The sequence below is a fragment of the Pteropus alecto genome, unplaced genomic scaffold (genome assembly GCF_000325575.1).
Source record: "Pteropus alecto unplaced genomic scaffold, ASM32557v1 scaffold61, whole genome shotgun sequence".
Classification (NCBI taxonomy): Eukaryota; Metazoa; Chordata; class Mammalia; order Chiroptera; family Pteropodidae; genus Pteropus; species Pteropus alecto.
Genome location: NW_006434835.1, coordinates 23,411,888 through 23,424,329, shown reverse-complemented (window position 1 = coordinate 23,424,329; position 12,442 = coordinate 23,411,888). Strand labels below are relative to the sequence as shown.

The following is a 12,442-nucleotide window of genomic DNA, read 5'->3' as shown; positions in this document are numbered from 1 at the left end:
CCAAATAATTTTGCTTCCATGAATCTCTTGAAAAAAAAAAAAAAAAGTGCCCTAATTAACCAAACTTGAATAAAATATATTTACCTACACAAAAAATATAATACTGTGCTACTGCTGTATTACCTTAATATTGACTGGAGGTCATAGTCAACAGTATTTTTCCGTCTTCTTCACAACCCAAGATCAAAACAGCAAATAAATGTCTGGTAATGATATAATTTAACAGAAAAAAAAGAACAAAAATATTGCAGACATAGTTTGATCATAACTACATCTTTAAAATCTTCATTGAAATATGTGAAGAAGAACTAAAGATCGAATAGTGATTCTGTTAATATAATGGCATTATAATTTTCTTTTCTCCATTTTCTAATTTTTTGTTAGTGACTATATTCTTTTTGAAATAAAATGTTAAGTTTCTGAAACTATAAAAATTGAACTATAAATTAAAAAATTTTTCATTTATATTTAAAAAAGAAATTCACAACATAACATTTAACTCTGATTTAATTTCTATAAAATAAACTCTACAAATATTTCTCAAAGAAATTTGAGAGTCTTGAAACTATATCTCTGTTTTGTATTATATGCAGTATATTCTCAAGTATAAAAAGTCATAAAACTTAGACTACACATTGCAGATCACCATTATATTTAAGTACTATTTAGAAGACCGTGATACTGAATATACAAATCTGATTTAGCTTCATAGTTTCTGAGATAAAGGAGTTTTTTTAAAGATATTTATTTTCTGTTTTCCTTACATTTCCCTTTTTTATCTCTAGATGAAAATGAATGAGCAATTTAGGACATGACATATTACTGATCACATATTCAAAGCTACCTACAGAATGAATCTACAGGACAGACATTTCTACACGGCGTTTGTCTGGAGTCATATTATTTTAAATTGTACCTTAACTTTTAAATTCGATACTAGATGCAATTTTTATAAACTAATTCAGAATATTACAAATGCAGATATTCTAACACAAAGACTTGTATGATTTTGTTTAGATTGTCAATGGTTGTTTCATCCAAATTTTCTTCATCGTCATCCATGGTGTGCCAGACTTCAGGGAAAGGAGATGATATCAGATGCAAAACTGGAACACCTAATAAGAAAGAACTGACCTGTAATTAAGTGCATGTTTTCAGAGCGTAAACTAGAAAGTGTCCTTCAAGCAGAAGTCTGAGTGGGAGCTCTGTACCATAGAAAGACAGCTGGTAATTCATCAGCTTCTGTGGACTTCTTTATGTCTTACCCTTGTGCTCCAAAGTCATCCATTCATTAAACAGATGTTAATTAATTCAATAAATAATTATAAAGCAGCTACTATATACCAGTCCCTACTCTAGGAGTTGAGGGTTTATTAGTGAAAAAGGCAAAGCCATATGGAGCTTACATTCCAGTAAAGAAAGAAACAAGTGATCAAATATAAAAAAATAATTTTAGAAAGTGATAAGGCTTATAAAGAATAATAAAACAGGTGAAGGAATAGAGATTGAGGGGCAAACAGTGGAGTCAAGAGAGGAGTATTTAAAGTCAGGGAAGGCCTCTGTGAGAAGCTAACATTTAAACAGAGACACGCAACAAAAGAGAAAGCAAGCTGTACAAAGATCTGGGGAGGAGCGTTCCAGGCAGCAGCATTAGCAAGTGCAAAGATCCCAAGGTTGGAATGTGCTTGGCCTGCTTGAAGAACAGCAAGGAGTCTGATGAGGCTGGATCGGAGCAGTACTGATTAGAGACAGAGGTAGGTGGTAATGTTGGAAAGAGAAGACAGAGTCTGAAAATGAGGCCTCTGTAGGTTATGGTAAGGACCTTGGGTCTTATTCTACATGACAGCAAGCCATCGGAGCTTTAAAGCAGGGAAGTAACAAAATTGGATTTACATTTTTAAAAGATAACTCTCATTCCTATATAAAGATTAGGGAAGCAAGAGCAAAAGGTGGAGACCAATTGGGAGGCTACCACAAGAGTCCTTGGGTTTATTTTAACTTCCACCATTGACAAGGACACTGCTTCCTTATTAATCAGAAAACACCAGAGTTACAAAAAGTGTAAGAATACAGTCTAACTCTATGAAAGAGAAGACAAGGTCAGTGGAACATGAGTTTTCATAAATATTCTAGGTGTAGAAAAAAATATAGAGGTATCCTTAAGAATTTGGAATGACTTTCGTGAGACAATAGAAGCCATAAGATGATTGGTGGGTGATTTAATTAACCAATTAATTGAAATAATTGTTCCTCACACTTCTAGATTATTGCAAAAGCACATAAAATACAATAAGTTAAAAATGCACATGTACACATACATATAAACACACATTACCTTTTCTTAAAAATGGAATATGGTCGTCCTGAATTACACCTCCATAACCATGATTCTGGAAATACTGCCTCTCCAAAGAATGATCCTTGAGCAAACCTAATTCATGGAGTTCATGTTCTGCAGATGACAATTAGTAGATAAATATCTATTTTTATCTGATCAATACTCATAATGCATAATGAGTTTGAAATCTTAGCACACGTGGCCATAGTTTTTAATACATGCAGCAGTGAGCACAGCCACATCCATGACAATTAACATCTGAGCTGAAATTGGGAGTGTACATTTTGGAGTAGTTCTGGGCACAGAAGAGTCACATGTGGCTGTAGCTTTACAGGTGAGAACCTCCTTAGAAGTAGAAACTCAATAGAACATGGAGAGATGAAGAATGAGAAAACCAGTACAAAATGGGAGGAAAAAACACAGATGTAGATACTTATAGATCCAAGATCCAGTATGAAGAATACCTTAAGAGGAGGTGTGGGGCTTGAAAGGGTAATACCCAAACCAAATAGGGGTGAAGTATACTAGTGGCCACTCTGTGGGAAAGCATTACTTATTATGACCTGCATTAGTAGTTCTCAAAATGTAGTCTCTGACCAGTGGCATCAGTATCACCTGGGAACTTGTTAGAAACACAAATTATCTAATCCCACCTCAGACTTACTGAATCAGAAACTCTGGGGGTGGAGCCCAGCAATCTGTGTTGTAAAAAGCCCCCAGTTATGCACACTATAGTTTAAGAACCATTGGCCTGCATTCCACCACTCTTGTCATCTCGTAACACAGAACCCATGTGTTACATGGTTATATACAACATGAGCTCTATGTTACAAGATGATTATCACAAGAAGAGTATAAAACAACCAAATGAAACTTCCCAGGATAGCTGTGTGTGTGTGTGTGTGCGTGCGTGCGTGCGTGCGTGCGTGTGTGTGTGTGTTTAATTGCTAAATTTAAAGGGTAAAACTAGACCAAGTAGTAGCATCCATATATAATATGATTTTAGGACCATGGAGAAACCCCTCACCAACACCAAACAATATTTCATCTGTTTATTGATACTTATAATTCCTTTATCTTGGGATACAACGTTTCCTTATACAATTAAATGTGGTTTGAAGTTTAAATACCACTAGGAGTGGCAGTACAATGGGTTAAAATTACATTAAGATGCAAATTACTGATATAAATTTATTCTGCAGAGGAAATAAGAAAAGTGTACAAGATTCTTGAAAGAAGGCCAAACTCAATCTTGTGAGGCCACCATCGAAGTAAGGAAAAAACATGCTACAAGGAAGAGACTCAAGAAGCTTATAGTAATAATAGCATAATAGCAATATTTTCAAACTAGGAATTGAAATTTACCAAAGATAAGTCTCTGAGGTTCAGGTAAAAGTTTCTCTTGTAATATTCTAGATCGGACATTGGCAAATTCTGTACTCATAGCAAAAGTGTGAAGTGAGATGGCAATGCTTTTCCCACTGTATAGAAGTAGTTCAATTCTACCCGGCTCCAAGGAGTTCTGTGGCCTGAATTCTATAATAAAGGTCTGTCTCATTTTCATCTCTCCCTGATGCTAATTGTTTTATTGTTGTGGGGGGTGGAGGGCAGAAGAGGGATGTTTGTGTTTTGGTGAGGGGAGAGTAGAAGTATGAAGGGACGAAGTTATTCTCCTTTTTCCTTCTCCAAGCTCCAAGCCTCTCTCTCCAGCCATAGAATCGTTGTTTCTTGGCCTAGCCTGGCCTCACCTGGTCTGGCCTAGTCTCGTCTCATTGATTTGACACCAAACCTTCTCTGAAATGACTCTTGAAGGATCTTGGGTTTCTCTTGCATTGTGATCTCTTACTCTTTTGGAAAATAGGCAGAGATTATACTATATTTAAAGGAAGATCATGTCTGGATAGGCAGAAAATAGAAGATGAAAAAGACAGAGATAGAAAGGAAAGAAAAATTAAAGAATATCTTTTGGTATCATTATAAGGACATAACATTCATCATATTCATCATTAGTCAGTATGCTTTGTTGAGTAGTTTTCCATAGGAATGCATTCCATATGTTTCAAACAGGAAAATATTTTTGACCATTTCTAAGGATATTCAGATATGAAATATAGCATTTTATGTTTCCACATCAAAATAAAGTTTCATGCAAAAAAATAAAGTGGGCCTACCAAAAGAAATGAATAGGAACAAGAAACTAATTAATAAAGAAAGAAAAAAACCTGGCAAAGTATGTTATATATTCAAATCACACAATTACATCATTTGAGTTTTAAAATGTAGTGTTAATCAGAGGAAGAAACCAGGTTTGACTCTTTAATAGAAGAGGTGCTTACCAATTGTTTGAAGTCTAACAAACCATCTTGCAGAGTTTGGAAAAAAATTGAGAAATGTTGGGTTTAGAGCTCCAATTAAATCTAATAAGACCAATAAATCCTAAGGGAGAAAAAAAAATTTTTTTTAATCTCTGTCACCAAAACTTGTTTCATACTCATCAACAGAAAAAACAATCAGTCAAAACTAACATCATTTAAGTAATTGAGAATAATCTAGGGACCTGTATAAAATGAACAAAAGGTTTAAAAATATTGTAAGCTAATTATTGCAAGCTAATTATTTTGGAGAACTTTCTAATCTTGCTTATGCAATATGGACAAATGGCAAAGTATAGATTCTTCATTTCTGTAATCCCAGAAGGATATCATTAAGAGAACATCTAGATAAATATTTCATAGATTTAAAAAGAATACATTTAACTTTATTTTCAGATGGGAGTCCAAGCTTGTCTGATCTTCTATTCCATTCTAATTAGCCATTTTATCCTTTGTCTAAAATGACACAACTGCCTGTAGGAGAACACTTTAGTAACTATTTATTCCTCAAAGCAGCATATAAGAATATTCCTCGACTTGAAGCTAGATGACCTTATGTCTCTGGTCTCCATCTCCTTTTCTATCTAACCAGAAGCTCAGACTTGCTGATCTCTAAAGGTCCCTTCTGGTCATAAGCCTCTACAATTAAATCAGTGTGTTCTTAACTTGTTTGAGCCACAAAATAGCAGCAGGCTTGAGGATTCCCTGAAGACTAGCTCCCAGAATAAGCACTCCTGATTTCTATAACGTGAGATCATGTGCAGGTAAATATCTAGTATAGATCCTAACACATAGTAAATAAATATTTGCAGTCTATGTTTCTAAAGACAGTGTCCCTTAGCTCATAAGTGATGATTAAATATATTCATTGGGAAAAAAATAGACTCGTTTGAAAGTGAAGTATATTCACAAGGTTGGATAAACTACTAAGAGTTTGTTTGTGGGGGGAAAATGGTCTTAACCATCACTATGGATTCATGTATTTGAACTGATACATAAATAACTTTGTTCCTCCTACCGATAGCCAGGTGTCTCCTCCTCCTGTGAATCCTTTTTAGCCATTTGGACACAAGTGACTGAGGTGCAAACCATATTCCCCTGACCCGTTATGAGCTGCCAATGGACAACGGGATGGAGAAAATGTCCACAGGAGATGTGTTAGAGTCACAGAGGATGTTTAATGTGGCCGTTTGGATTGAGAGGGTAAAGGTCAGTGACAGGGCACAGGACAGGGGTGAGTGGAGGGGTTAGGAATAGGCCTTCAGGTCTCAGATAAAGTGAGAGTCGGGGTGGATGAAGGCACATGAAGAACGAAGTCTCAAGGGTGGCATAACATTCCAAGCTGGAGTTAGTGAGGACTCAAGACTGAATGAAGGTCAAATATAAAAGGAGAATCAGAGGGGGAAAGAAGTCAAGGATAGGGTGAGGGGCTAAGGGAGGGGGCCAGGAATGGGGATGAAAACGGGGTTGTGTGTTGCCTCCATGACTTGGTGATAAGAGCAGAGTTTTAAAGGCAGCATCAAAATGTCTCCATTCCCCGCCCCCCCCCGCCCCCCCCCTACAAACACACGTTAAAAATATCACATCAAAATGTCATATACACATTTGGAGTCATTTTAGCACTTTGAAGCCACCGAGGATATTCTTCACTCCCATTCTCATATCATGTCCCATTCTTACTCCATTTCCCAAGACCCTCGCCTCCTCAGGCTTCAGAGAGGCCTCAAAGAAGGGATTTGCTCTCCCCATCCCTGTACAGCTCTGGGGGAATGTGCTCCCGTTAGATCAGGACTGAATCTGATGTCTCCTTAATCTGATTTTTTTTACATCATTTTAATTAAACCTTTTTTACATTTTTTTAAAAAATCAATTAAATTTTTAAAATTCACAATGTAAATTTTTATATTATTTTAATTAAGTTCAAATATAACTGCTAACTCAGAATCATTCTTTTTCTTTTTAGCTCTGGGATTCCTCAAAAACTCGGTGCCTGCCAAGGAATGTTCTACTATAAACACTCTGCTCCAAGGATGTCATGGCATTTGTAGGTCTTTAATTGGCTTTAGCTTTGGCTTCCTTTGAAACAGAGCCTGCAGCTGCACCACCGCGGAAACTACCCAGACTAACCATGCCGTGCAGTTGGTTGGTGTTTCTCGCTCCAGGTGGGTGTGGGGTCGATGCCATCTTTGAAGCTAAGTGCCGAGACCCATACAGAGAGTCTTGAGGAGACCAGTGAAGAAAAGCCTCTTCCCCATCAAAGAAAATTAGCTGGAGTGAGAGATCTGGCATGGAGTCTGAAACGTTCTGGTAAAAAGAACGGTGAAAAGATAACAAAAATGCTGTGAGGATTTAAAAAATGGCACACTTCACTATTAACTGGAAAAAAAAGAAAGCTAAACCACGAAGAAAAGAAAGATACCAAAGTGAGAGAAAACATGATAAAATTTATTTTGCACCACTTCCTCCCTGAAAAATCATCATGCCTCGCATAGTCTTTGCCCATATAAACCTCACCTTCTCCCACTACCTCTGAAGATAGAAGTTGTATATTTTTTCTTACTCTTTAGAGAACTTTGAAACTGTGGAACTGCTATGGTGGACATAGTGACACAGCATCACAGTTCTGTTTCAGAAGGATGTATTGCCCCCACAGCCAGGAAAACTATAGCAGAAAGCCTTCAGCTATTAGTCCCTTTAAGGGTTGCCTCAGCCACGGGGGTGTCCTACATCCAATGACTGATCTAAGCAGGTCCTGGGGGCTCTCTTAAGGGTCGTTGCACCTCCAGAGATCCCCATAAGTTGGCTCGGGCTGTTGTTGAACCTGCGTGGCAGCTTGACTTCTCCCTCTACCTAATCCCATTACCCTCCTCTCCCTGCCATAGTTATGGAGCCAAGGCCATGCCCTAAGAAATGACCTAAATGCTGAGCTCCCCGTCAGAGTGTGTGTCCCAGGGAACCCAGCTTGAACAACTGCAAATCTTTCTTGCGTGTTAAGTATGCAATTTTTTTTTTATTGAGTCTAGTTTCAAAGATCTGCCCAGGAATGCAACAGCGACACAAAGAATAATAATTATGGCCTCTCCCCTTAAAGGAGCCTATACTTTAGTTGGCGTAGGAAAGTAAAGGAAATACACGAGCATGGCAAAATGTGCCAAGTGTTGAAAAGGTAACATAAAATTCCTCTGGGAATTAGATGGAATGAAAGGTTGAATCCTTGGAGTGTCAAGGAAGACTTCATGCAAAAGCTAGTATTTTAAGAGAACTTAAAAGCATGAGTAGGATTCTGATTAATTTTTTTACTTTCTGACAATCTCATCTTTCAGATTAGTCTTGCTGGTACCCTAACCTCCACGATCCTTCAACCCCACTGGAACCTCTGATCTGATCTATTGGATCCTTCATCTTTTCACAGTCTTTCCCCCCATGATGCCCTCACTTTACTCCATATTCACTTAAATTCCAGAGTCAATCATTCTAATTGCTCCCTTGCAAACACACTCAACTCCTTTGCCTCTTTTTGCATTGGTCAAAGTCACATGACAAAAACATAACCTTAAGTCCAACACTCTGTCTCCTTTGTGCTTACATTCATGCAGCTGAACCTGGCTGGATAAAAATACACAACCATTTTTTCTCTCTCCATCTCTACAGTACCAGGGGAATGTATTCACATTGCACCAAACTGAATCTGATGTTTCCTTAATCTGTTATGGATATAAATTCTCCTCTTATCTCTCTAAGGATAATAAAAAATCATGTCCTTTAAGTTATCTTTTGCTCTTTGTGCTCTATCCCCTCCCAGTTCATTTTTTCAATTTGTATTATTTGTTTTGCTTGCTTTTTTCATGTTGGAAACTGACCTCAAATGTCTGGTCATCCTTTGTGTTCATTCAATAAGGTACTATAACATTGATTATAGACACAGATGGTTGTCTTCCATACAGGGCAATCCGGTGCCTAGTTTTCACTGAAGATCCCCAAATGTCACTGTCTGTGGGTCTTTCCTATGAGGTGGTTCACATTCTCCAGAGAAGGATCTTCCAGTTTCCTATCTGCTGGGTATAAACTAGCTGCTGGCTCTCTCATGCTGTAAGTTGGGGAAAGCCTGGGGACTTCATTGTACAATATGCAGATATTCACCTCATCTCCTTTATTTCCATGAGGCACCTCACCACGGCCATCCTCTATATTCTGTGTCCCTATGTCCAGAACCTCTCTGGTTCAACTTCCCCAATAAAATATTCTGTCATCTTCTGCAAGGATACAGGTAGGGTACTCATCTACCCGCCAGGAGTGGGGTAAGAATCTATATATCTAAGGGTTCCTTAAACAGATTTATCAACTCTCTCCTCTCCAGCCCCCTGCCTCACTTCTGCCTTCCTCACTATCTGTGTGGCCTGATTTGTGAAGGTCTTCCAGTCCTTCTTCACTGCAATACGATAAATGCATAATTACCAGTATTAACATCTGTTAACATCGTGGTGAATTATCTGCAGTCTTTCTCCACCTGAGGCTATATCAGCTAATGCTATAATAAGGTGTGAAAAATCACCCTAAACTCAGTGTCTTAAAACAACAATTATGTGTCTTCCTGGGTCTGAAGTTTAGATGGGAGACAGCTAATCTAGGCTGGTTTTGGCTGGAGAAGATCTGCTTCATTCTCAGTCGTCAAGGTTGGCTCTGCTCCACATGTCTCTTATCCTCCTCCTGGGACTGGAAGGCCAGCCAGGACATGCCCTTTTCCTGGTGATGGCACAGGAACGAGAGCAAGCCCAATTGTACAAGCACATTTCCAGCCTCTGCTTGTGCCTCATCTACTAGCATCTCATTGCCCAACACAGATCAAATAGCCAAAGTGCAGAGTCAAGGAGTGATAAAGTACAAGAGGGGGAGGGCACGGCAAACTTATAAGACAAACGAGGCGAATATATAATGATAATCTTATTAGCGGAAGTGGGAGGGCTGCAAAGACTTGGGACAATATCCCAGTCTACTATCCAGTCCCCTCCCAGGTCACATTCCACCATCACCACCCAATCCATGACAACCAAAGAACTTAAAATAATTCCCTCGTACGAATTTAGTTAAAGTACAACTGGAAGAATAAATCTGATAGGCTCAACGTTTGTATCCAAAATAGTTCTTTTTTCTATTGTCCATATCACTGGACAATTAGTAAGGATAATTAAGAGAATATATTTTTTTTTGGATCCCAACCCAACAACTCATTTGGCCCTTTCTACTTCTGGACCCCAAAGCAGGTGTGAGCTACATGCAGAAGGTAAAAGAGCTCCTGAAGAGAAAACACACCCACTACACAGCCTGCCTTTAAGTCATACTTCATTTCATGTCCTTACCCTGGAATGCAAATATGAAAAATTAAACTTTGTATCAGCTCTTGAACTCTTCTCACCCAATTTCTGGGTAAGAGTGGTTGTTAAAAGCAAGGCAAGAGCATGGGACAAAGACATTGTGGAAGGATAAGAAAACAAAACAAAATGAAAAAAAAAAAAAAAAACCAGTAAAAACAATTCTTGCTTTCTTCAAGCTCAGCATATCCAGCAAAAATAGAACCAAATATCTCTATTACTTCCATTACAAGATAAACCTTTCATTTCTTTACCCCATTGTAAAAAAAGGCTGGCTCCTTCATAAAGCTCTAAGCGGGGGGAGGGGGGGGAAGGTATTTGTTGCCTGTGAACAAAGATTTTTGTTTTTGCTTAGTTGTGTTTACTTGGTTATGAGAGATATCTGAGCAAAATGTCTTCATCTAGTTTAGCACTTTTTTCCAATATACCCTTAAGAACACAGAGACTGAAATAACATCTGAGAGTCCCAGAAGTATTTTGAGCTGAGAATATAACAAAAGCTCTGCTATGCTACAAAACTGAGCTGAGATTCACAGATAATAACAATAATGCATTTCTGCTTCATGTTTTTCATCTCGATATGTCTGAATTACCTTCTACTTCAGAACCTTTCTACTTTGCAGCAACTCCCTCCCCCCAACTCAAGAGCCACCATCTCTCAGATCAGAAGGTTGTGATGTGCATGGTTACATAAATAAGAAGAAATAAACAGAGTTCTCATACATAAGCCTGTACCAACCTTCTGCTTTCTTCATTTTTTGCAAAGAAATGTTGCAATTAATTTAATGTGTATTCACAACTAAGAAATCGGGTGTCAATTAATGAATTCACTGTCACGTGTCTTAGCTTTATTGCCCATGGTTGACATTTCAAATAATGTAATGTTCCAAATAATAGTCACTCAAACTCATACCATTTTGCAACAAATTAATACAAAATGTACCAAAAGTCTATATTTCTAAACAGCCTTCTCACTCTCCCAAGGGATTCTAGAATTCACTCTGAGTTACTGCTAACGTGTTTTATCCCAGGAATCTACAAGAGGGAAACAGATACCTTCAAGGAAAGGAGTCGCTTGTCTAAGGCACGGGCAAGTTCCAACATCATGGCACATGGCACAGCTGAATCAGTGGCTCCCACAAACACCCTGTTGCCCCAATGGGGAAAATACTTGGAGTCGTAGTGACAGGCGAGGACCAAGTGTCGTTTAGCAGTAGGATTGAGGGTACTGATGATATTTGAGAAAGAACGGTACCCATAGGGTGTCTGACTTAAGAAGGTGTCTACTTCCAAGACCCAGTCAGCTTGAAGTCTCTGAATTCTCTTCATGATGTGCTGATCAAAACAAAAACCAAAATTTCAGATTGAGACAGGTTTCATTTGTTAACTATGTTTGGAATTCTTATGTAATGTCTTTCAAATTAAAAATGCAGTGTATACTTATTGAATTAATAGCAAGGATGTTTAAGGAAAAGCTAATCTTCTCCCTCCCCCAATCCTCCTTCCCCCTGCCTATTGTTAATACCAATGTTAACAGTCTCATGTATATCCTTCCACACCCTTTTCTTTGTTTATACAAACAAACATATAGTAGCACACAAACATATATATCTGGCAGAGGGGTGTACATTTTCATAGGAATAAAACTCTACTTTACTCATTACTCTGCCCCTTGCTCTACTCACTTAATTTATTGTGAACATCACTACATGTCAGAAGGTAGAGATCCTGTTCAGGATATATTAAAGTCCACTTTCAGTATTTCTAGGAGGATAAGAAGGCATGTTCAAGAAGTCAGGCATACCAAGGCCCTACAGGTCTCCATCTTCTATTCTAAGCTCTTTGAGGCCAGGAACTGCACATGATTTTTGTCCTCACTGAACTGCATATGATCCAAGTCCAGCAAATACTTCATAATATAATGAACACTAACAAAAGATACTGATGCTCACCTGCTAATGATAGCATAGAGAGAGCCCTGCAACAAGGGGATGGTTGGGCATATGGGAGGTCCTGCCCACTCTAAGAATCAATAAGCAGCTCTGAATCATAATGATAAATGAAGTAGTTTTCCTTCTGCACCCAGGGAAGGTCCAGATGCATTGCACATGCTAATAAAAATTTAAAAGAATCTCTCCTGGTTATCTTGGGCCTAATGAGCAACATAGTAAGTGACAGGAGAAAGCAGCAAATAGAAAAGAAATACCACCTCAGGATGGAAAGTGTCTTTTTTAAGAATCTAGAATTTGTGGTGTAGACGTTATAGGTGAGTTCGTCACTGCTTCATTTGCCCTTTCCTGTCTTTATTTTCCCTCTACCTCATTTTTCTCACTCAGTTCCACTTATTTTATTTTAAAATAGTG

The 12,442-nt window shown here is 38.1% G+C and overlaps 1 protein-coding gene across 1 annotated transcript in view; it reads right to left on the bottom strand.

The window, feature by feature from the left end:
* Positions 1-489: 489 nt before the first annotated feature.
* QPCT (glutaminyl-peptide cyclotransferase) overlaps positions 490-12,442 on the bottom strand; it is a 25,208-nt gene continuing 13,255 nt past the window's right edge. The window contains exons 3-7 of the mRNA XM_006910396.3: positions 11,136-11,414; positions 6,838-7,014; positions 4,675-4,774; positions 2,336-2,452; positions 490-1,115 (exon numbers count right to left, since the gene is read on the bottom strand). Of these exons, the coding sequence (XP_006910458.1) occupies positions 970-1,115; positions 2,336-2,452; positions 4,675-4,774; positions 6,838-7,014; positions 11,136-11,414 (819 nt within the window). The 3' untranslated portion in view covers positions 490-969. The remainder of the gene's footprint in view (positions 1,116-2,335; positions 2,453-4,674; positions 4,775-6,837; positions 7,015-11,135; positions 11,415-12,442) is intronic.